This window comes from Gopherus flavomarginatus, chromosome 12 (assembly GCF_025201925.1).
Source record: "Gopherus flavomarginatus isolate rGopFla2 chromosome 12, rGopFla2.mat.asm, whole genome shotgun sequence".
Lineage (NCBI taxonomy): Eukaryota > Metazoa > Chordata > Testudines > Testudinidae > Gopherus > Gopherus flavomarginatus.
The window spans coordinates 39,012,220-39,037,245 of NC_066628.1; the positions used below are offsets into that span (position 1 = coordinate 39,012,220).

Below are 25,026 nucleotides of genomic sequence, written 5' to 3' on the forward strand. Positions count from 1 at the left end.
CAATTAGTGACAGCTGAAATGCAGAGGTATCTGTAAGGCCTGGGGGTGGGGGAGAAAAGGAGAAATCAATGAGTTCAGGTTCTAACTGATTACACTTGCTGCTTTCAACAGTAAGTGGTGCACATGGAGAGAAGAAATACAGCACTAAGATGGGAGGCTGGTGTGAAGATTCACTAAACTGTCCCCAATTTATTTAAACTGAGTTACAATGAAACCAGACCATGAGAAAAATGTATGTTATAGTTAGATATACACACAAATGCAAACTGACCGTCGTACTTTTAACCAGACAAAAATCTCAGGATAGATCCCCAATGATGTGTTCACCGCTACACTTTCAACTAGTTAGGAGTGAAAGAAAAGTTCTTGGCGGTTTTTTGGTTTATTTGCTTGGTGTTCTAAAAAAAAAAAAAAAAAGCATACATATAGTTTGGCCCATCCTGACCTTGATTTCATTGTTCCATAACACTTCCTTTATAACAGACGTCGTTCTCTATTTGTAGAAGGCTTGCGGTATTTGAGTTCCTCTTTTCCATTATTGCAGACTAGACAAGGGCTCATATTCAATTCCTGTTGTTACTTCACTCCCAGGCTAGGCCTCAGGCGGGAGAGAAGGATGAATGTGCAGCAAGAATTGTCATCTTGACAGATGATGCCCAGGATTCTATCCCCACCACTTGAAGTGGGCCATGGAGGAATGATGGACCACTGACCTAGAAATGAGGGTTTGGAAGGCTTTCGGACCAAAATAAAAAAATATACCCATAGGGATTGTGTGCGCCTTGGGTTCTGTGGAGCCAGTTTTCAGAATGTGCTGAGCATTCACTTTCTTTAGAAGAAAGTGCCTCAACAGCTTCCACAATGGTTTAAACAGAATCAGTCCCTAGGACAGAGGTCGACAACCTTTCAGAAGTGCTGTGCCAAGTCTCCATTTATTCACTCTGATTGAAGGTTTCGCGTGCTAGTAATACATTTTAACATTTTTAGAAGATCTCTTTCTATAAGTCTATAATATATAACTAAACTATTGTTGTATGTAAAGTAAATAAGGTTTTTAAAATGTTTAAGAAGCTTCATTTAAAATTAAATTAAAATGCAGAGCCCCCCGGACCAGTGGCCAGGACCTGGGCAATGTAAGTGCCACTAAAAATCAGCTCGTGTGCCGCCTTTGGCACGTGTGCCACAGATTGCCTACCCCTGCCCTAGGAGATGAGTGTTCTGAACTTTGGGGCAGCCAAAGAGAAACCTCTTGAGTAGTTGTGTATTAAAATTGTAGAGTTAGTCTGAACACCTAAACAGGAACGAAGAAGAGATGCCCAACCAACCACCTACTAGAGTTACAAGGGGTTTATGCTGCAATCGTTTCCCAGGTTAAACTGCTGGCCAAAGACTCACGTGTGAACATCTTTCCTGTTCCTTTTAAGTCCTTTTTCAAAACCCATTTAAGGTTGAACCCAAAGTACAGCTCTACTAAAATAATACTAGATAAACAGTTTGCACATTAGTGTATGTGTCTGGGTAGTCTCCCTAGCGAGGTCTGAGGGGGCTTCCAGCCAAGCAAGAGGATCCCCTCCCGCAGCTAAGGCAGAATGGCTGTGTTATTGTAGGGTCTCTCGGGCGGGTGGGGGCCGCGTGCATTGCTTGGTTATTGTAGGGTCTCCTGAAAGGGGCCTGCATCCCTGTCCTTTCCCGAAATCTCTGCCCCCCCCCACCCCGTATTCCCATGGCTACCGTCTCAGCACAGCCACCCTTACAGCAACCCCCCTGCTGGGGCAATCGGCCATAGCTCCACTGCAGTCAATGGGGGCAGATCCCCAACTGGCCCCGATGCCGCAGCGCTAGGGGGTGCTGTGCTGCAGGGGGCAGGATTGGGGGGCTATTTTCCTTGCAGTTCTCCCCCCAAAGCCCCTGAAATCCCAGAGGTTGCTAACACAGACCCTGTCCCACCCCTGCCCCATGGCAGCTCCGGCTCATGCAGGGATCTTGGCGTGATGCAGGCCCACGGACGAGGCCTTTCTCAGTCCGCGGGTGGATCTGAGCTGGCTTGTGGGGCTTGGGTCCAGCCATGTTCCCTGGCTTTTGGGGGGCAGCTCTGAAATACAGGGGGGCCCATTCTGCAGGGGGCCCCTGATAGTCCTCGAAAGGGGCAACGTGTGTGTGTGTGTGGGGGATCCTTCCACAGCTCTGCTAAGAATGTCCGTATGGGATTGTACAGCAACTAGTGCTACCGTAACACACCTAATAAATAGCAATCATGATGTACCACAAAAAAAAAATCACAATCCTACTCAATTTTAACTTCCCCCTCCTCAGTAGTGCCACCTCCTCCTATTGTTTTCATCTTGATGTAGATTGATTTCCTGCCTAGAATAGTTTTCAATCTTTGTTGGCATTTATACAGCACCATGCACATTTGTGGTGTGCTATAAAAAACATCTCCCCGGTATTTGAATGCATCATTGATAGAGTGTTTATCTAGAAGATATCCCGTGAAGGTAAACAAAGTAATAAGCAATTGAATTTCACATGCACATGAAGATAATCCCATAAGAGATTATGGGCCTGGGCTGGTTAAATTGACTCTGGCGGAGCTTCACTGATTTCTGTTCTGCAGTCCTGGCTCAGTGTGTCTTGTCTGAGGTGGATTTAAAACAAAAAACAAAAAACCAGTTTTATCCAGCGCTTTGTTTCTTATACTGTAACAGGAGACCTAATCCGGCTAATTACAGCCAGCCAAAATTCTTACAATCCAAGACTCAGATGGACATCAAGAAATTGGCAGCTGGTTTTGGGTCAGTGGCTGATCTGCCTGCCTGCCAACCATTAGACATACACTTAGTCAATGGGTTGTAAGTGTTTGAGAGAAAAATTCAGCCTGTTAAATCTATAGTGAGGGAAGTGATCAGTTTATTTTAGAGGTGGCGGTGACATTCCCCTTGTATTATCTAGACAAATGATCTGCTAGATCACTCCAGTCCTCTGCTCTTAAAAATCTCCAATGACAGAGATTCCACAACCTCCCTAGGCAATTTCTTTCAGTGCATAACCACCCTGACAGGAAATTTTTCCTAATGTCCAACGTAAACTGCCCTTGCTGCAATTTAAGCCCATTGCTTCTCGACCTATCCTCAGAGATTAAGGAGAATAATTTACCTACCTCCTCCTTTTAAGAACTTTTTACATACTTGAAAACTGTTACCATGTCCCCTTGCAGTCTTCTGTTTTCTAGAAGAAACAAACCCAGTTTTTTCAATCTTCCCTCATAGGTCATGTTTTCTAGACCTTTAATCATTTTTGTTGCTCTTCTCTGGATGTAATCCAATTCAGCCACATCTTTCTTGAAATGTGGCACCCAGAACTGGACACAGTACTCTAACTGAGGCCTGATCAGCATGGAGTAGAGCAGAAAAATTACTTCTTGTGTCTTGCTTACAATACTCCTGCTAATACATCCCAGAAGGATATTTGCTTTTTTTTGCAACAGTGTTACACTGCTGACTCATATTTAGCTTGTGATCCACTATGATCTTGTTTTAGGCCTCATGATGTAAGTACCATACACAGTTACTGTTCATGCTTTTGGGGCATGATTAGACATTTCATTAAGAGAACAGGATGCAGGAGTTCAAAAAACAGGCCCGATTGTGAAGAAAATATAAACAGAAGTTTAAAAACAGGTGACGTGACACTCCCTCCCAAAATAACTCAACCACAAAGAACAGAGTGAGCAGCATCTACTCCTCTCAGAAGGAAGTGAAGCGGTCAAAAACAGGAACTCATAAACTAAAATTAAATAATTGTCCATAAGGGGTCATGCTTTTACTGCAGCCTATAAGAGGAAAAAGGTGGTCCTGGCTGGCCTAGGCCCACATAGAAAACTCAACTTATTGCAGAGCGCGTTACTTTCCATTTGGCTTTCTGCTGCTCGGAGAAGGAACCAGGACAATGAGAATTTTCCCTGGCTGGGGCTGGATTGTTTTCCCAGGTGAGAAGGAGTTATTTAGAGGTCAGTGGAATGAGGGCAAAGGCCTAAGAATCCTGCTACGGGATTTTTGTCATCAATATCGGTGGGAGGAGGATATTACTAGGAAGGGATTGTTGGAACCAAGGCAATGGTTTCAAACCTGCGTACCCAAATTTAAACCTGCATTTAGATGCCTAATTTTAGACACACAAGTTTGAACATTTTGGCTAAAGAATAAATTCCCAGAAGCTGTCTCCAGATAGGAACCCAAACTGCAGAACTCCACCTGGAAATGGTTTTTAATCTAAGAGCAGAAGCATTAAGGGAAAGTTTTCAATACTGCTCCAGAGACTTTGCAAATGGGACTCTGGCTGTAAGTGACTTAATCCAAGTGCTGAAGTCTCATTGAAAAAGTCAACAGGACTTAGGCACCTAGTGGGCTTTACAAAAAACATATAAGCAGCCTAAGCATCTAGCCCAGGGGTCAGCAACCTTTCAGAAGTGCTGTACCGAGTCTTCATTTATTCACTCTGATTTAAGGTTTCGTGTGCCAGTAATACATTTTAACGTTTTTAGAAGGTTTCTTTCTATAAGTCTATAATATATAACTAAACAATTGTTGTATGTGAAGTAAATAAGGGTTTTTAAAATGCTTAAGAAGCTTCATTTAAAATTAAATTAAAATGCAGAGCCTCCCGGACCGGTGGCCAGGACCTAGGCAGTGTGAGTGCCACTGAAAATCAGCTTACGTGCTGCCTTCAGCACCCGTGCCATAGGTTGCCTACCCCTGACCTAGAGTCACATTAGGCACTTTTGTAAACCCCACTAGGAATCTAGCTACAGCTTTACTTGCTGAAATACCTTTGTAAAATCTGCCCTTTGATCTGCTGTAGATAAGGTAGCATTTCTGAATGTGATCTAAGCGGTTTGGAAACATTCAGGTACCATAGAATGTGAATACTTGCCTGTCAATGATCTTCGAATATTTCCATGCTTGCCTGCTGCTGAAAGGTCAGGAGGTTTGAACTGCAGCATTAACATCTCTCCCCTACTCTAAGCTTCATGCACTTTGCTGGGTTGATAATTTATTGTTAGCAATATGACTGATGGCAGTTCTGTCCCTAACGCGTACAACCAGTGTGCATATGCACATTGGGATATACTGTTAGAAAAATTACTTTGGGGGTATTAGGTTTACTCACATGCTGATGTATCTGATCATAAAAGAAACGTTTGCTGCAACATGCCTGTAGTCTAGCACAATGATAAAAAGGACTGGAAAATTGTTAGGACAGAAAGGCATTTCCCTTGATTATAAATGAACATGTTCATTTCTGTGAAAGTATTTTGGTTGAGGAGTATTGCTTTTGGGTACAGCATTGGCTAGGAATTCCTGATTTGGAGCTTAGCTTGGGTAACACGGTCAGCTGGGGTAGTTAGCGAGTTGTCTTCCAAACTGGTCTGTGCGGATGTTTGAGAATCCAGCCCAAGGTTATATAAAGTCACTAGTGATTTTGAGTATCTTGAAGGCCTCCCCCCCGCCTGCAGCAATTGTGAGGTATGGATGCTCAGCACTTCTTGAAAATTCAGAACTCTTCAAAGGGGTTGCAAATGGAGTACTCAAAAATCACGACTCTTTTGTGAACTCTTGGCCTAACTTTAGTGAGAAGAGACAGGTTTCTTGATGCTCATTGTTGGGTGTTCTTCAAAGATTAGGAGCATACAAGTGGATGTTTAAAAATTGTCTATATTTGTTTCTTATTCATTTTATCATCTTCTGTGCAACATGGATGTAACAAAGCCCTGCTGAACAGCCTGTTCCCCCTCCTTCTATCACCTGTCCTGGTGGCTGTGTAGTAATGGAATTTCCTCTCCATGCTCAGACCTGTCACAGCGGTAGAAACACTTCTGACTAATAGCAATATGATCCTTAAGGGAAGAAGTGTCCCCCTCCCCTCTCCAGGTTTCTAATACTTACTTCACAGCGAAGGAATTGAAAGGAGTTTGGTAGGTAGTTCCTGGTGATTACTTTAATGCTAGTTGCAATTTATTAGTAATGATGTGTTAGGGTGCCTACAGCCATGAAGAGGCATCTTTATATCATCTAAATCTAAATAAATAAAATGCTAGATAATGTCAGTGCATCTTACATATATTAGGTTAAAGGACACACTGGTGTTTTGCACTCCTGGCCATTGATTTTTTTTTTTTAAATAATAAAAGGTTTGGAAAAGCGGAGCCAAAGAGGCAGAATGTTTGTGTAACTATCCTAGATGAGGGTGTGTGTGTGTGTGTGTTGGGAGATTTAACACAGCACTTTGGAACTAAGGTTCTTAGTTAATTTCAGAGAAGATATTTAGGTAGGGCTGGAGGAGGAAGCTATAACTGACAATCCCATCTTCCCCACACAAGTGAGAAGAAAAAAAAAACCCGAAAAAGGAAAACATTTAGTCTATTTTTGGACAGCCAAGCCACTGTTTTCTTTTGATACATGGGAATCTACACAAGATAGGAAGATACAGCTAACTAGTTCTGAACTGTCCAACTGTAAACATGCAGACAGTACTACCAGCCAGTCAGATTGTTTCCTCGTCCTGATGCTATTTATAAATCTTCTCTGCTTCCAAAACCAAAAATTATTAATTATTGGGCTGCTGGATGATTGAGGTGCTAAAGAAGCACTCAGGGAAGACCAGGCCATTCGCAGAGAAGCTGAATGAATTCTTTGCATCAATCTTCACTGCAGAGGATGTGAGGGAGATTCCCACATCAGAGCCATTCTTTTTAGGTGACAAATCTGAGGAACTGTCCCAGATTGAGGTATCAGTAGAGGAGGTTTTGGAAAATATTGATAAATTAAACAGTAATACGCACCTTGGACCAGATGGTATTCACCCAAGAGTTCTGAAGGAACCTCAAATGTGAAATTGCAGCTAGCAACTGTGATATGTAACCTATAGCTTAAATCAGCCTCGGTAACAGATGACTGGTAGATAGCCAATATGACACAGATTTTTAAAAAACAGGCTCCAGAGCAATCCTGGTAATTACAGGCCAATAAGCCTAATTTAAGTACCAGGCAAATTGGTTGAAACTACAGTAAAGAACAGAATTAGACACATATGAACACTATGTTGGGGAAGAGTCAGCATAGTTTTTGTAAAGGAAAATCATTCCTCATTCTCTTTGAGTCAACAAGCACTTGGACAAGGGTGATCTAACAGATATAGTATACTTGGACTTTCAGAAAGCCTTTGACAAGGCCCCTCTCCAAAGCCTCTTAAGCAAAGTAGGCAGTCAGGGTTAAGAGGGAAGGTCCTCTCATGGATCAGTAATTGTTAAAAGATAGGAACAAACATCTTTCACAGTGAAGACAGGATCTGTACTGGGACCAGTGCTGTTCAACATCTTCAGAAGTGATCTGGAAAAAGGGGTACACGGTGAGATGGCAAAGTTTGCAGGGGATACAAAATTATTCAGGATAGTTAAGTCCAAAGCACACTGTGAAAAGCTACAAAGAGATCTCACAAATCTGGGTGGCTGGGCAACAAAATATCAAATGAAATTCAATGTGGAAAAATGCAAAGTAATTCACATTGGAAAACATAATCCCAACTATATACACAGAACAATGGGGTCTAAAATAGCTTTTACCCCTCAAGAAAGATCTTGGAGTCATTGTGATAGTTCATTGAAAACATCTGCTCAATGTGCAGCAGCAGCCAAAAAGAGCAAGCAATGTTAGGAACCATTAGGAAAGGGATAGATAACAAGACAGACAATAACATAATGCCGCTATATGAATCCATGGTGCTCTCACTCCTTCAATACCGTTTGCCAGTCTGTTGACCCCATCTCAAAACGTATATTGGATTTGGAAAAAGGACAGAGAAGGGCAACAAAAATGATTAGGGAACAGCTTCCAGATAAGGAGAGATTAAAATGATCGTGACTGTTCATTTTAGAAAGGAGGTGACTGAGGTGGGGTGGGTATGAATAGGGATGTCTTACTCCTTTATATAAACACAAGAACATGGGGTCACTTAATGAACTCAACAGATAGCAGTTTTAAAACAAACATAAGGAAGTACTTCTTCACATAGTGCACAGGTCAACCTGTGGAGCTCATTGCCAGGGGATGTGTGAAGGCCAAAAATATAACTGGGATCAAAATAAGAATTAGAGAAGTTCATGGAGAATAGGTCCATCAATGGCTATTAACCAAGATGGTCAGAGATGCAACCCAATGCTTTTGGTGTCCCTAAATCTCTGACTGTCAGAAGCTGGGCTGGGAGGACAGGATGGATCAGTTAAAAAATTGTCCTGTTCTCATAGACTCAGGCTTTAAGGCCAGAAGAGACCATAACGATCGTATAGTCTGACCTGCACGTTGCAGGCCACAGAACCTCAGCCACCCACTCCTGTAATAGACCCATAACCTCTGGCTGAGTTATTAAGTTTTCAAAATAACTGTTTAAAGTCGTCCAGGGACACAGAATCCACCAGTCACACTAGTTTAAACCTGCAAGTGATCCATGCGTCATGCTGCAGAGGAAGGCAAAAAAACTCCAGGGTGTCTACCAATCTGACCCAGGGGAAAATTCCTTCCCAATCCCAAATATGGTGATCAGTTAAACCCTGAGCATGTGGGCAAGACCCACCAGTCAGACACCTGGGAAAGAACTGGCTGCAGTAACTCAGAGCCCTCCCCACCTAGTGTCCCATCTCCAGCTGTGGAAGATATTTGCTAATAGCTGGCACAGATTGGCTAGATGCTGTTATAGGCAGTCTTGTCATCCCCTCCATAAATTTATCAAGCTCAATCTCGTAGGCGGTCAGGGTTTTTGCCCTCTCTACTCTAGGAAGGCTGTTCAGAACTTCATTCCTCTGATGGTTGGAAACCTTCATCTAATTTCAAGCCTAAACTTGTTGATGGCCAGTTTATATCCATCTGTTCTGTTCATTCCCTCTGAAGCATTTGGCACTGGTCACTGTAGGAAGACAGGATAATGAGCTAGATGAACCTTGGTCTGACCCAGTATGGCTGTTCTTATCTCCATTTCTTTCTGGATTTTTTTTTGTAGGATGCTGGGCCTTGATTGGCCCTCAGGAGGTAAGAGGTCCCCTGGGTGGAGTGCTCACTGTACAGTGTTGGTATGGCAGAGGCTATGAGAATTATATTAAATACTGGTGCAGAGGAACAACTTCAACATCCTGCCTTGTAGTTGTTACGACAGGGTCAGAGGCAATGGTGAAGCACGACAGAGTCTCCATCAAAGACATTCACACTTTCTGCACGTTCATAGTGACCATGAAAAACCTCACAGAGGGAGACTCTGGGACTTACTGGTGTGGGATAGACAGACTGGGATGGGATCTCATGTTCCCTGTGAAAGCGAATGTTCTTCCAGGTAAGTCCCTGCATGAGTCTTCTTTGATTTTTACTGGCTTAAGTCTGCACACAGACTTATGCTGGAACAAGGGGTGTGAACTGTAACTAGTAGTAATTATTGCAGTGCACTTTTGTATGTAGACCAGTCTGAAGATGTAAGCTAAACTGATTAAAAACAATTTTAAACCTGGGGTCTAGGAGTGTCCATGCACAAAGTTGTACCAGTTTAACTAAATTGGTTTAAAGTCACGTGTAGTTAAATCAGTGCAACTGTGTTTTTAGACCAGGCCTAAACTGAAGAGAAATGTATAAGAGATACAAACCCTCCTGCTTCAGGGCAAAAACCAACTACCAAATGAGGGGACACTTCTTCCAGCTCCCCTATGAGCAGATTATTCCCTAATTATGGGAATCTTGCCCCTTCCTCGAAAGTAGCGGCCACTGTCAGAGGCACATCGACATGGACCACTGGTTTGATCCAGTACGACAATTCCCATGTTCCAGTATAAATAAGTGCCAGAGACCACTGTAGGAGAACAAATACTGACTTGAGCTAGGATGGCCTGGGGAAGAAGAGAGGAGGCTAGAAACAGCCGGCAGATAGAGAGCCTAGTAACAAAACAGAACATTTAAGGCACACACGTGCAGCAGCAACTTGACTGTGTCCGCCCTGACCTGAGATATTTTTGCTGAAAGTCAAACTCTCGTTACAAGTTAACTGGAGCTTTGCATGCGTCGTAGTCAGGCCGTTAATACTGTATTTGTAAGGATGTGGGACAGGGCAGCGATCACTGCACAGGAAACCAAGCTTCATCTTTCTAAACCTTTAATAGCTATTTGAGGTTTCAGTCCACAAGAAATAAACCAGGAGACATAAGTAGAGCCACAGGGTTAAAACCAAAGCGCCAGACGTTGCTGCTATGTAAGAGCTAGGCATTATTAATAGGAGTCATCCAGCAAATGCAGAAAGGCAGGTACATACTCAGTTAATATGAAGCCAAAATATTCTGCAAAAGTCAGACGACTGTTAACGCAGCTAAGTCTGCCTGTTCACAGCTGTTCCTGCCTCGCCACCGCCAGCACCAACGAGAGAGACAACAGTTCATGCTGCTTTCAATGAGGTTCCTTTCAGATGGACTGCCCCTGAAGTGGCTGAATCCACCTCCACCGTTCACAGCAGCGACTCTCGTGCAGGGTGAGTGTCCAGGGACATTCTAGAGGGGTCACGACCAGGATGTGGGAAGTCTGACCTCGTGGTCAGAGTAGGAGCCAGACCAGGTCTGGATACCAGGAGACCTGTATCTGAGAGAGGCCAGAGGGCAGACCAAGAGTAAGGCGTTACCAGGAGATCAGAGTCCAAAACAGACCAGAGGCCCAGGCTCACAGGGTGCCCCAGATCAGGATGTCAGAGTCAGGTATCATGGACGTTGACTTCTGCTCCCCCATTTGCCCCCGGCCCTGCCCCAACTCCACCCCTTCTATGAGGCCCCACCCCCTCCGACCCCAATTCCAACCCCTTCCCCAAAGTCCTCACCGCAACTCCACCCCTCTCTGCCCCTATTCTGACTCCTTCCCCAAATCTCCACCCTGGCCCCCTCCTCCCTGCCTCCTCTCCTGAGCATGCCACATTCCCATTCCTCCTCCTCCCGCCCCTCCGCCCCCGAAGTGGCCTAACAGCTGTTCGAAAGTGGCTGAGAAGCACTGGGAGGTAGGCAGAGGAGCAGGGATGCGGCACGCTCAGGGGAGGAGGCGGAGAAGGAGGTGGGGTGAGGGGAGGGGAGGGGAGCTTGGCTGCTGGTGGGTGCAGAGCACCCACTAATTTTTCCCCATGGGTGCTCCAGCCCTGGAGCACCCACGGAGTCGGCGCCTATGTCAGGTACCAGGAGCTGGTAGCCCTGGGGAGGCGGACCTAAGCATGGAAAAACCCAGTTGCACAGACCATTTCCTGTACCTCTGCTCAGTTTAAATAGAAGTAGGGAACCAGTCAGGACCCTTTGGGTTTTCTCACTCAGATCCCCGGACTGGAGTCCTCGGTCAAAGTTCAGGTTTGTGTTCTGGTGGCACATTGGAACATATCGGCTGTTAAGACCCACAGCCCTTGACAAAAAGGCACTGTGGGGGAGCCTGTTTCATGGAGCCTTCTGGCACAACCGGGGTTTCTACACTGCCCTCCGAGGGCAGACACTCCCTTCAGAGGACACCTGGAGGTTTAGAGACAAGCTCAACTCCAATAGCATCTGTCTACACTGGCAAGCTTCTGCGCAGTAAAGCAGCTTTCTGTGATGTAACTCCTGAGATGTATACACTGCCAAGCCACTTAGAGAACAGAAACTGAACTCTACTGCCCTGCTCTCAGGTAACCAACCATGAGTCCCACCCCTTAAATTCCTTGGGAATTTTGGAAGTCCTCTTCTTGTTTGCTCGGTGATGCATGCAGTGGTCTCAGCGCATCTTTCCAGGTGACCATGCCTGCTCCATGCACCAGGAGATCCCCCACCTGGAGCAATGCCAAGCTGCTGGACCTCATCAGCATTTGTGAAGAAGAGGCTGTCCACTCCCAGCTGCGCTCCAGCTGTAGGAATTATGATCGCTGTGGACAGATTTCACAATGCATGACAGAAAGGAGCCATGGCCAGAACACACTACAGTGCAGGGTCAAAGTGAAGGAGCTGCAGAATGCCTACCACAAGGTGCAGGAGGCAAACCTCTGCTCTGGCAAACCACCACTCTGGTGCTACACCCACGAACTGCCAGTTCTACAAAGAGCTGGACGTGATACTCAGTGGTGACCTCACCTCCACTGTGAAGGCCGCTGTGGATACTTCGGTGGCTCGTGTGCCAGTCGAGAGTGGACTGAGACAGGAGGAGGAAATCTTGGATGAGGATGCGGAGAAGGACCCAGAGGCAGAGAATGACTCAGAGGTCAAAGATGCATGCAGCCATGCTCTCTTCTCTACCCCAGAATAGACTAGCCAGTCACAGCAGTCGGAGCTTAGTGAAGTGCAAACAGGAGAGGAGGCCCCTGGTAAGTAGCTTTGATTTTGGGAATTGCTGAAGCAAGTTGTTGGGGGCAGGAGGGTTGCAGAAAGCAGGCTTGTGTCTGTATGATGCACGTACCACCACATGCCTAGTCTGAGCGGCAGAACAGGCTGTTGATTGACTCCCTCACTTCACGGGAATCTGCCTCAGAGATCTCCAGGAAACTCTCATGGAGATACTGGGCAATCCACTGCTGCAGTTACTTTGGCAGAGCTGCTTTGTCTCTTGCCCAATTAAGGGTAACTTTCCTATACCACTCTGCCGTCACTGTGGGAGGGACCATTTCTGCACACAGGTAAGCCGCATAAGGGCCAGGGCGGAAGCCGCAGTCTTGGAGAAGACCCTCCCTTGACTCCTTGCTCACCCTCAGCAGCGAGATACCTTCCAGATGAACGCAGCCTATGGAAAATGTGGGGACAGAAATGGTTATAACGCCCCCCCTACAGTGCTGGCTCTCCCCAAGAGCCATATGCCCGGTGTACAGTACAGTCCTGGAAGACTGATTTCCCCTGCCCCTGCGGTTACTCACCATTGTGGGGGTCTTGTGGCTCATATGTGCTTGCCTGGGATCAACCAGTTAGTGACAGGTATGTGAGCAGTGGCTGTGTTTGAAATCACTGAATCAGTGGTCTGTGTGTTGTAACCAATACTGCTTCTGTAAAATGTTGCATTTTGGCTTCACAGAGATGACCTTGTGAGCCCAGCCTCCCTCTTTCTTATCGCCGGCTGAACAGCTGCGCAGAATTAGAAAGCGGCCATGAAGAACTAAAGAGGACTTTCTGCGTGATGTCATGATGCACTCTGTGGCCGAAACCCAAGAACTGAAGGAGTGTCAGGACAGCAAGAAGAGGGACCGAAAGGAGAACATGGTGTGTCAGAACAAAGCCATGGAGTGTAATGGAGTGCCAAGCAGACACATTCCAGGCGCTGCTACACCTGCAAACCAAGCAGCTCCGCGCCCGCCCTCCCCTGCATCCGCTGTCGCAAAACTCTTTCTCATGCGCCCCTGCAGACACCGCCAACACACTGTTATCAACCTCCTGGCTCCAGTCTGTACCCGCTGCATCCCACTCCTGCCCTGTCACAGTCCAGCCCTGCGGACCCCCAGTACCCACTGCACTCAACACCCATCCCTCTGCAGTTTAGCCCTGCTGAAGAACAGTACCCACTGCACTATAATCCAAAGGACAAGGTTGCATATGATACCTGGACATACACAAATCTTTAACTGTCCCCGGACCCCACCTCCTCCTGGGGCCCTCCCTTCCCTCATCCCCCTCAGTGCTGAGGTGGTTTTTTTCTCTCTCTCCCCCCGTGGTTGTTTTTGTAATAAAAGAATTGTGTTGGTTTGAAAGCAATCTTTATTCCATTCATTGAAAGCAAACAACCCTGCAAAGCAACAGGCAATTTTCTTAAACTTTCACAGTGCATCGTCTGCACCAATCACAATCACCTCCTAGCATTACAAACACTGTACTCCCAAGCATAGCAACAAATATTAGTGGCTTTCAGCTTCAAATTGCTGCCTCAAGGCATCCCTGATTCCTACTGCCCCATGCTGCACCCCTCTAATAGCCCTGGTCTCTGCCTGTTCAAATTCAGCCTCCAGGTGCTGAGCCTCAGTGGTCCAGCCCAGAGTGAAGCTTTTACCCTTCCCATCACAAATATTACGGAGTGCACAGCATGCGGCTATAAGCACAGAAATAGTCATCAGCCAGGTCCATATAGGCAGCGCCAGCAGGCCTTTAAATGGCCAAAATCACAGTCAAAAGTCATTCTGCACTTGCTCAGCCTGTTGTTGAACTGCTCCTTGCTGCTGTCAAGGATCCCTGTGTACGGCTTCATAAGCCACAGCATTAAGGGGTAGGCAGGGTCTCCCAGGATCACAATGGGCATTTTGACTTCCCCTACAGTGATCATCTGGGCCAGGAAGAAAATCCCTGCTTGCAGCTTCTTGAACAGGCCAGTGTTCCAAAAGATGCATGTGTCATGCACCTTTCCGGACCAGTCTGTGAAATGCCCCCTGTGATTCACAAGGGCCTGGCGAACCATAGAGAAATACTCTTTCTGATTAATGTACTTGGTGGCTAGATGGTCTGGTGCCAGAATTGGAATATGGGTGCCATCTATCACCCCTTTGCAGTTAGGGAAGCCCATTTGTGAAAAGCCATCCACAAGGTCACATACGTTGCCCAGAGTCATGGTTTTTCAGACCAGGACATGATTAATTGCCCTGCACACTTCCGTCAACACGAGTCCACCAGTCAACTTTCCCACTCCAAACTGGTTAGTGATCGATGGGTTGCAGTCTGGAGTAGCCAGCTTCCACAGTGCAATCGCCATGTGCTTCTCCAACAGTAGGGCAGCTCTCGTTCTCTTGTCCTTGTGCCGCAGGGATGGGGCAAGTTCATCACACGGTTTCCTCATCTGAAAGTTCTTCAGCCACTGCTCATGATCCCAGACATACATCACGATGTGATCCCACCACTCAGTTCTTGTTTCCAAGCACAAAAGCAGCGTTCGACTGTGGTCAGCACCTCCGTGAATTCCACAAGCAATCTCATGTCATAGCTACCACGCATGGTGACATCAATGTTGAACTCCTCCTGCCTTTGTAGTTTAAGGAATAACTCCATTGCCACTCATGATGTGTTAGTGAGAGCGAGAAGCATATTGGTCAACAGTGTGGGATCCATTCCTGCAGCCTGAAGAGACAGACCGCGCAGTGCACAAACCGTTGAAAGATGGCACCAAATGTGGACGGAAGCACAGGGAATGCTGGGATGTGAAGCAATGCATCATGGGGCATTGGGACAGGACCCAGGATGCCCCGCGACACGCTCCGCCTTCCCACAACTCTTAGCGGTAGAAGAGGAAGAGATGCTCTGTGGGATAGCTGCCCAGAGTGCACCGATTCGAATACTGATGCAAGTGCCGCAAGTGTGAGCACACTATTGCGCTGGTAGCTGACAGTGTGAACACACAACAGCAGTTTCCCTTCAGCGCTCTCTGAGCAGCGCTGTAACTGCCGGCGATGTAACTCTACCAGTGACTCTGAATCTAGGACAAATACCATCTAGGGTCTGCCAGAAGGCAGCACCAAACACGACTGGAGGCACATGAACTCACATCTTTGGGCTGAAGCAGCGGCATTGAAGTCAGGACTAGATTAAAGGAATAGGGGCCTCAGTGACATCACAACACAGGATCCCATAGCTGCCTGCCCCCTCCCAACCCATCCCTGAACCACCTCCACCTGAAGGCTGGAGCAGCAGGGGAAGTGGCATAGGACCCCACTTATCCCCTCCCCTCGGGAGGATCAAGGTTGCATGAGAAGTCACCTTTCCGCCCGGGTAGGCAAGAGGGACAGCATCCCAGCAACCAGGCTGTAACTGTTCAGGAGGGACTCACTGCACTCTTCTCCTGCAGCACACAGAGCTCTCTGCTAGGGGGCATGCAGTAGGCAGGGCCCTGCACAACAGTGGCTCTTGAAGTGAGCTTTTCATTGAGACGCCTGGGGCAGTTCAGATCTATTTTCACTGCCACACCCAGGTCACATCAGCAAGCCTTTCCTGGCAACCACAAGGGCCGGAGACTTTTTAAAAAATGAAAGCTGAGACTCTGCCCTCATCACGGGACTCCAGGGGCTGAGGCCACAGGTAATCGCACCCAGAGGTTTTCTAGACACGAGACAAAGCACGCATATCATTGGCTGCCAGTTCCCATCTGAACCCAGCTTTGCCTCGCTGAGCATTAGGAAATTAACTGGCCGTGGAAGTCAAGGGACTAGCACTTAGACTATATGGCAGGGAGTTAGGAGATCCACATGCTGTTCCCAGCCCTTCCACTGTCTCACTGTACCACATTGGAGATGGTCACTAAACTTCCATGCCTCAGTTTCTCTCTCTGCAAAATAGGGGTAATACTCACACGTCTCAGTCAAAGGCAACAAACTCTGATTAAAATTCTGCCTAAACAAAGTGCAAGTATCAAGCAAGGTAGAAACAGACTCTCTTTTCCTCTTGCTTTTAGTACAACGGACCCAGTCCTCCATATCCTGACACCATGCATCCTGCTGGTTCTACTTCTGATTCTGTTCATGGTTGTACTGTTTAGAAGGATGTCGCAGAGGAGAAACAAAGGTAAAAAAGAAATCACTTTCCCAAGTAATGAGCCATTTTAATCTTCGCTCAGTGCAACCTGCATGTTCAGTTTCATTTCTCTGACCCACAGTGCTCCTTGCACGAAATGTAACTGCAGAGAAACTGTCTCCAAATATATCACAAGCATCTAGCTACAGTCACTCCCACCCCAGCAACTCCTCACACATGTGAAAATTGGAAGGCAGCAGATCTTGACAGGATCAAACCCCAAGAACCTCCAATCCCAGTCTTAGCATAGGCACCTACCACAGGCTAATTGGATGGGTGGGCATATTTATTTATAAGAAGCCTGCAATTTTTTTTAAGTGCATACGTTCCAATACAAATCAAAAGAAAACAATTGAGAAACACAGCAGTAGGGGGTCTTTCACTAACCAGATGGGGAATCTCCAGTTCTTTGCCAGTGGCTGCTACAAAGGCTTTCTGCACCTCCAAAGCCCCAAGCTGGTTTGGGTTTTGCACTCTGGGAATTGCTGAACCTCTGACTTTATTAGCCACAGCTGGGCTAACCAGACTGTAATAGCCAGAAGCAAAGAGACCAATTCCTTCCTTCCTGGAACAACCTCTGTAAGACCTCCTTGTACTGAGTAACACTGATCTTTCCTCTTAGCTTCAATGGCCTGCAGCTGGGCTTTAATGAGCCTCATACATGGGGGTAAAACCCTGGAGTTCTCTTTTACTAGCTCTGGCACACAGTAAGAAAGAACCCTGCAGCTGTTTAGAAAGCAAAAGGAAAGTTAATGATTTTCCCCACCCTGCCTGTATCACACACAAAGCAGAAGAGCCAGGGGTTGTCTACATGAGAAAGCTGCACCAGTTTTTCACTTTCTCCCGGCAGGCAATGTCTTGTGTCCACACACAAATGGTCTTATATCAGTTTATCCTGCACCTTCTTTCAAAAAAATTAAACTTCTATGGAAGCAACTTAACTATTTTGGTGGGGGTTAGATCAGGGCATCCCCATTCCACTGGACCCACAGCCTTGGCGTCGCCCTCCGACTGCTATCCTATGGGTGTCATTCACATCCAGAGTGACTTATCTGGTTACCTGTTTGCACTCCATGACCCTGGAGCCACACTAACCACACGAGCCTGCTGGGTTTAAATGCTGCTGGCGCAAGCCCAAGATCTTCTATTTGCATCTCCAGGGCCGCCCAGAGGGGCGGGCAAATGGGGCAATTTGCCCCAGGCCCTGCAGGGTCCCCCACGAGAGTTTTTCAGGTCCCCTGGAGCGGGGTCCTTCACTCGCTCTGGGGGCCCTGGAAAACTCTCGCGGAGCCTGGGCTCCGGAGCTTCTTCCTCTCCCAGGCGGAAGGACCCCCTGCCACCGAATTACCGCCAAAGCAGGACCCGTCGCTGAAGTGCAGCTGGGTCTTTGGCAGTAATTCGGCGGTGGGGGGTCCTTCCATTCTGGGACCCGCTGTCGAAGTGCCCCGAAGACCCTGCTGCGCTTCGGTGGCGGGTCCTGCTTCGGCGGTAATTCAGCGGCGGGGGGCTCCCGCCGCATGTCTTTGGGGCACTTGATGGTGAGTCCCGGAGCAGAAGGACCCCCACCTCCAAATTACTGTGGAAGCGGGGTCCCCTGCCGCTGAAGACCCCAGGCCCCTGGAATCCTCTGGGCGGCACTGGCATCTCACACTAGTTACAAGTACACAGAGCCTGAGGCCACCTTGTCCCAATGTCTCTCTGCATTGCTGGTGGCAGCCGACTCTCCTTTGGCAGCACGACTGGTTCCCAAGACATGCTCCCAATGCTGGGCATAATGATCCCACCATGCGAAATTGAGGCCAGTTGGACCAGTGTTAAACTCTCTGGCAAGTTTCTGCAGTGCTTAACTATGGGAAGTCCTCCCTGGGTAGTGTTGCCTGGCTCTGTCCTCTCCTTGCCAAACATACCCGCAGACTCCTAACCTCTTGGTAGCAGGAAAGGGGCTGAGCTGTGGAGGAAGGGCAAACATGCTGTAGTGTCAATGTTACTCCTTTCCACGTGCAGTGAAAAGCAGAGTGGCTCTGGGGATCCACAGACTTAGAACCACTTCTGTACTGGGAGGTTCACCTGGTTTATTTAGGCGAGTGGTTCTCAATGTGCAGCCTGCAGGCCGCTTGCAGCCCAATCAGTACAGCGCTGCAGCCCATGTCACACCCTCAGGGTCATCCAGGTAGTATCGGATGCAGCCCACAATGGTAAATAGGTTGAGAACCACTGGCCTGAGTCCATGTTAGCACCACCGGGTCACCCAAGTTCAGTGGGTTACATAGGTACCCAGACAGTCCAGTGTTTACCAAACTCATTCTCAAAAAGCCCTTAGATGATGAAAATTGCTAAGTGTTATGCCTTTTCCGAGGAGAGCTTCATTTACCTGGCACTGCATCGAGGTGCTCAGCTGTTGGTGTGCCAAGGGCTTTAGAAACACCTAGACGTACCTAAAAATAGCTTGGCTTCATCTGATGCACTTCTCTTTCTGGTTCTTTCAGCTCTTGAGGGAGCATGTGGACAAAGGCAAAAGAACTTCCATCCCTATCGGCTGGTAAGACAGACCCCAGGCAGATGCCTGAGTTTAGAATATTTCACACATTGCTCAAAAGCTGAGAAAGGCAGTATTCCAAGGATTGGTCACCTAGTGCTGAATATCAGCTCTCGAAAGGGGGCATCTCTCTCCCCTGTGCTGAAGTAACTGCAGATGTGACCCACACTAGCACAACGTGTGACTTTCTCCCCCTCTAGTGGCTGGTCCACATAAAAGAGTTTACTACAACTACCACTTAGCAGAGTTAAGTGGTGGTGTTTAATGCTGAAAGTGTCAAATTCAAGCCCCTCTGATGATTCTGTTTAGGGATCGTTATTCAAACACATTCAGCAAAGGTGCAGAGGAGAAACTGATCCCTGGCTTCTCTAGCCCTATAGTGTGACACTTTGGGAAGAAGGGACTCAGAGTTTCTCTTTGTTCTGAACACCTCACATGCCCGTTTCAGGTACCTGGAAACACCCCGTCGTCCTTCGTTACCAGTGATCCTGTGGCCTCTTGTAAGGCAGCCATCTGCATGCCCATGGAGGAGACACCAGACTCAGCAGCCAATGAGGATCTCTATGAAAATGCCATCCAGGAGACCCAGGTAGGAAGAAAGCCCGATGGTTACCACTGTTAGCTGAGTGCTGCTGGAGAGTGTGTCACCAGCATGAGAATTCTTCATGAGACCAGAGCAGGGGATAAGGCTGGTCAGATATTTTCCATCACCATTTTTCCAATGGAAAATTGGATTTTCAACAAAAGAATTCATAGCATCTGGCCTCCTCATGAAGTTTTGATTTTTCATCAGAAAACCAAATATCCAAAAACGGAAACATTTTGCAGTTTGGGGCAGTTTTCAACTGGAATTGGTTTTGGTTTTTGTAGCTGAAAACAAAAGAAAATTGGTTTGGGGTTATTTGACTTTTTTGATGACAAGTCCAAGTTTTCCATGGAAATGCCAAAAATATTTGAGTTTGTCCTAATTTTCCATGGAAAAGAGACATTTTCCCACTAGCTGATAGAGTAATTAAGTAATTAAGAGAATCTGTGGGCAAATTCTTCCCTCTGGCCCTTCTTGCACCAATGTTCCCTCTAATTTATGACAGGTGGTGTGCGCAAAAAAATTCTTCTGTGCAAACTTGTGTGCGCGGTGTTTCGCCGTGTGCGCGGTGTTTAGGATCTGTGTGCACATGCACATGTGCAGAGCTTAGAGGGAACAGTGTCCTGCACAAAACCTTTTCCTCTGTCTTAAAAATCACGAGTCTCATCTAGTTGCAACAGCTAATGAACTCTACAGGAAAGTGCAACAGAATCAGTTGAGGTCATTTTTCGCTGGTGCCTGGAGTCGCTCCAGAATAATCTGCGTCCTCTGATTCATGGTGCTTTTGTTTCAGGCTTCAAGATCGACAGAAGAGGTTGTTCCTGGTACAGTGAAATGTACAACCTCACATCAGCAGACCATCTATGCCAATATGAATCCAAACACACGCAGTAGGACATCCCCCTCTCGTCATCAAGGAAAACCTGGGAAAAAAAATACTGGATGAAGCTCAATGCTCTTGGAACATTCCCCCTCCTACTGTTGGAATTTTTAGCAGCTTGTTCTCATTTCCCTGCAGTTACATACATAGAAGCTTTCAGGTTCCTGTTCCTCCATTATTCTTCTTGTGCCAGGTCCCCCTGTACTGTGATGCTAGTGTTGCTGCTGATTGTGTCCCATTGCCAGCGAGACTGTTTCACAGATTTACTTACCACTCAGTGCTTCTCGTTCCTCAGATCATCTGGAAACAGAACATATTCCTGGTGGTTTCACCTCCTGGATGACTGGGAGCATTTCTAGAAGGACTTCGTATGGGTTTGCAGGTTTGTCACACTCTCTCTCTGTCTGCCAGAATTTCCTGCTTTAAAGTTAGACAACTGCTAATAAAAAGCTCTTTTCTCTCTTCTGGACTGCGGTCCTTGGAATGACTCAATAAGAGGGTGTCAGATCCAGGTGTGTTTTGGTGGGATGCGTTCTATCTCATACACCGAGCTCTATATATTTCTCTCTGTCTACACAGTTGCCAACTCTATACCATCTATTTCTGTTCCCTGGTCCTCTTGAAAACTCCAGTCTTGCTTTGCATTGTCTGCACTGGGATCTGGATGAACATACATTACAAGCAGAGATCCGGGGAGATGCAGCCAACAGATGTGGGGAGAACTGCTGTCAACTTTTACACCACGGGCTTGACCCCTTCCAGCTGACAAATCTCAGTCCAGCGTTACTCCCTAGCCCTCCATATGTGATGTATAAAATGGCTGCTCTGTTAGACAGGCTCTAGTTCAATCACTGGTGCAGGAATTACTGCGTGAAGAGAGATGGCCTGAGCTAGGCAGGAGGTCAGACTAGATGCAAGAGGGTCAGCTTGGACTGGGCTGGCATGAAGTGCTTCATGCTTCAATTTCCCCTCCGGGTCAATGGTCCTTCACAGAGGCCTACAAGCCTGCGATGATATTGACCTTCTGGTCCAAAGCTCAATTCCTCCCCTTCTAGGGATCTGTCCCAGTCCAATGGAAAAATCCAAACCAAAGAATGGTGCACAGCCCTCACTGGGCTCAGAAAGCTGCAGCCCTGTTCTTAGGCTCAAATACGCCTTCAGCCCCTAGCGCAGGATCTTCCAGAGCCTTCCACTTCCAGACTAACAAGTAACCCTTCACCCTTCTGTCAGGGAGCCTGGTCCCTCCCCTTGAACTGAGCTAACTAATGAGACAGCTGCCTGTTCCAGCCCACACCTCCACCCCATATCTTTATTCCCACAGGGCTATCTCAGACCTCCCTCAGTTGACCCTCTTGGGCTTCTAACTCAGCCCTTCCTCAAGTCTCTCCCACCATCTCCTTCCTAGGCTTCCCTGCAAGCTAAGCCTTTTCTGGCTCCATTCCCAGAGCTCTTGCACAAGCACTGTAGACAGCCACCACTTGACCCCTACTCTGCTGCCCCAGACTGCGTTGTATGGCAGGTACCGCCTGCAGCCACAGGGCCTTCAGTTGCCTGATCCAAGGACAAGTCAGAGCTGGCCTTTGAACCCCTTTCAGGCTCAGCTCACCCTGTGACATTAGGTGATCATTCCTAAGAGACCGTTAAACTCAATGAGTGAGGTGAGTGCATGCAAACAGGAAGACATCCCATGTTGGCTCTAAAACCCTGATCTGGCATTCATATAAACATACATAGAAGCAGGCTGTGGGAAGTGGGGCAGCTCTGCAGTGTCCCCTTCAAGGCCACACTTGGTACTGCATCCACTCCCTGCCTTAGTCTGTAAGATCTGGCTGCCTGGTTGGGGAAGAGCAGCCTACTCCATATGCTTGGTTTCAGTCTCTAATCCACGTTTCACCTCACTTAAAAACTACGGGCTTACAAAATCAGATATAAAAATACAAAAGTGTCACAGCACACGCACTGAAAAATTGCTTGTTCTCATTTTTGACCATATAATCATAAAATACAACAATTGGAATATAAATATTGTTCTTACATTTCAGTGTATAGTATACAGAGCAGTATAAAAAAGTCATTGACTGTATTAAATTTTAGTTTGTACTGACTTCGCTAGTGCTTTTTATGTACAGTGTTGTAAAACTAGGCAAATATCTAGATGAGTTGATGTACTCCCTGGAAGACCTCTACGTATTCCCAGGGATACACATACCCCTGGTTGAGAACCACCGCTAATCAACTAATAAAATAGCAACTCAGGTGTGATGTTACACTCCATATGTTAATGGAAATATGCTCATGAGTGTAAATATAATGTAACTAGAATATGCTTTATGCAAAAAGTCTCTTGTAAGGTATCATCACAAAGCTTATAATCTACTGAGTGTGTTCATCCTATTTGTATGAATGTATCATTCTTGTATCTGAAGCTAGAAATATGAGGTATAACACTGAGGTCCTATTGTAATTATGTAAAGTGTGGGCCATTAATGGTGGTTTAGAATCTTGATGGCTCCCATTGACCAGGACAATTGGTTTTAAATGGCTCTGTTTACCTGTAAGCCTTCCTGTGTTCCTGTGAGTCAAGCTGGAAAGAATGGAGGCTTGGGGTCTCACAGGACAGGTGACCATGTCACCTGGTACTGGAATCCATCTTAAACCTGGTGCTTTTCCATTTAGAAGAAGGGGTGGGGACCCAGATAGACAAAATATTCCTGCTTTGTTCCAAAGCCATAAAAGGGGTTGGAACAGAACAAAGGAGGGCGGCCAGTCATGAGAAATCCCCTAGTTACCATCTGAGCTGGAACTAACAAGAACTGCATCGGGGAAAGAACTGGGCCCAGACTAGGAAGGAGTCTAGTCTGTGAAAGAAGCTTATTGGAACATCTCTGAGGGTGAGATTTACCTGTATTCAGTTTCTTAATATATTAGGCTTAGACTTGCATGTTTTGTTTTATTTTGTTTGGTAACTTACTTTGTTCTATCTGTTATTACTTGAAACCACTTAAATCCTACTTTTTATACTTAATAAAATCACTTTTGTTTATTAGTAAACCCAGAGGTGATTACTACCTGGGGGAGCAAACAGCTGTGTATATCTCTCTATTAATGTTATAGAGAGTGGACAATTTATGAATGTACCCTGTATAAACTTTTTAAAAAGTAAAACAGATTTATTTGGGGTTTGGATCCCATTGGGAACAGGGTGTCTGGGTGCTGGAGATAGGTGACTTGCTGAGCAGTATTTGGTTAAAGTCTGCAGCTTTGGGGGCATGAACCAGACCTGGGTGTGTGTTGCAGCAGACTAGAGTGTCTGGCTCAACAACACAGGGTTCTGGTGTCCCAAGCTGTCAGGATTCAGCTGTCTTCGCCTCTTGAAGAGGACAAAAGCATGTAGTTATAGCACTAAGATTCTGGGCTAGTCCTGAGAAGCTCCTCCTCTGTCCCAGTCTCACTCAATTCTGCCCCTAAGCAAATGCAAGCCAGCCTTTTTAACTGCCCTGCTGAGTCGTAATTGGTCAGTCCTTCCTTCTGGCCCTTCTAGACCTCTGGAAGATTGTCTTGCTGGTCACCTGATCCAAGTGGATTTCCTGTGGGCAGGGAACATCAGGGTGCTGATGCCTCCAGCAGGGGGCAGAGAAGGCCTGATAGACCTCATCACACAGACTCACCCCATGAGGGGTCTATATAAAAATGCATATCAAGTGTTTCACATTCAGTCATGAGTGGCTTGTGAGTTTTGTTGCAGCTCATTAACAGCCTCATCCCTAGATTAGAAACAGCTCTGAAGAAGGGTGCAGCTCCTAGCTCTGTGCACAGCATCTATCCCCACCTAGCATCCCCATGGTTCTGCAGAAATGAATATCACGTAACACTGAGAACTTGCTGAAGGTTTTGGTGCATCCAGCATGAGCAGTTTGACCTCTGTCTAAGAAAGGAGGGCCTGAATCTTAGGGACTCCTCTTCTGCAGCACCAGTGTGGGGCAGGGGGAGTGTCGCACCCTCATCAACACTGGAGGAAGAATCTTCCTACAGTTGGAATTTTGTCTCTTCCCACACAGATTGCACTGGTTGCAGCTTCTTCTCTTTAGCGCTCATCCTTCCTCTGGGCAGAGCTCCTAGGAATGACTCGAACATAACATGGCCTAAGTAATGGGCATACGGGAGGTAATGTTAACTTGTATTTGTAATAAAGGAGTGTCGCACTCACTTCTCAACTGCAGACATACCAATACAAGAGGCTTTTGCACTGAAGCTTGTTTCCCATTGTCTGAAGGGATGAAATCTCCGGCAGGTGTTTTTGTTTGTTTGTTTGTTTTGTCTATTTGCACTTTGTGCTCAAGGATACCTGACTCCTTAGCTTGTATTACCACCAAAGAGAAAATTCACTATGGAAAAGTGCTTGTGAAGGTATGATGGGAAAGGTCTACTGTGAAGGACACATGCACAAAGAGTTTGTTTGCGGAAGAGGAGGTACGAGA

The 25,026-nt window shown here is 46.7% G+C and overlaps 1 protein-coding gene across 1 annotated transcript; it reads left to right on the forward strand.

Annotated features, from left to right (window-relative positions):
• Positions 1–3,885: 3,885 nt before the first annotated feature.
• LOC127033055 (CMRF35-like molecule 5) lies at positions 3,886–23,369 on the forward strand. The gene is made up of 7 exons (XM_050920861.1): positions 3,886–3,985; positions 9,049–9,375; positions 10,413–10,551; positions 16,428–16,537; positions 19,033–19,085; positions 19,531–19,671; positions 20,462–23,369. Exons 1-7 carry the CDS (start codon positions 3,946–3,948, stop codon positions 20,612–20,614), a joined length of 963 nt encoding a protein of 320 aa, XP_050776818.1. The 5' UTR covers positions 3,886–3,945; the 3' UTR covers positions 20,615–23,369.
• The last annotated feature ends 1,657 nt before the right edge of the window (positions 23,370–25,026 follow it).

What these genes read in the sequence shown, in the direction of transcription:
- LOC127033055 (XM_050920861.1), top strand. Translation starts at nt 3,946, where the DNA reads ATGAGAATTTTCCCTGGCTGGGGCTGGATTGTTTTCCCAG. An exon ending in AGCAGCGACTCTCGTGCAGG is followed by an intron (nt 10,552 to 16,427) that starts GTGAGTGTCCAG and finishes TCTTGCTTTTAG; the next exon opens with TACAACGGACCCAGTCCTCC. An exon ending in ATGCCATCCAGGAGACCCAG is followed by an intron (nt 19,672 to 20,461) that starts GTAGGAAGAAAG and finishes CTTTTGTTTCAG; the next exon opens with GCTTCAAGATCGACAGAAGA.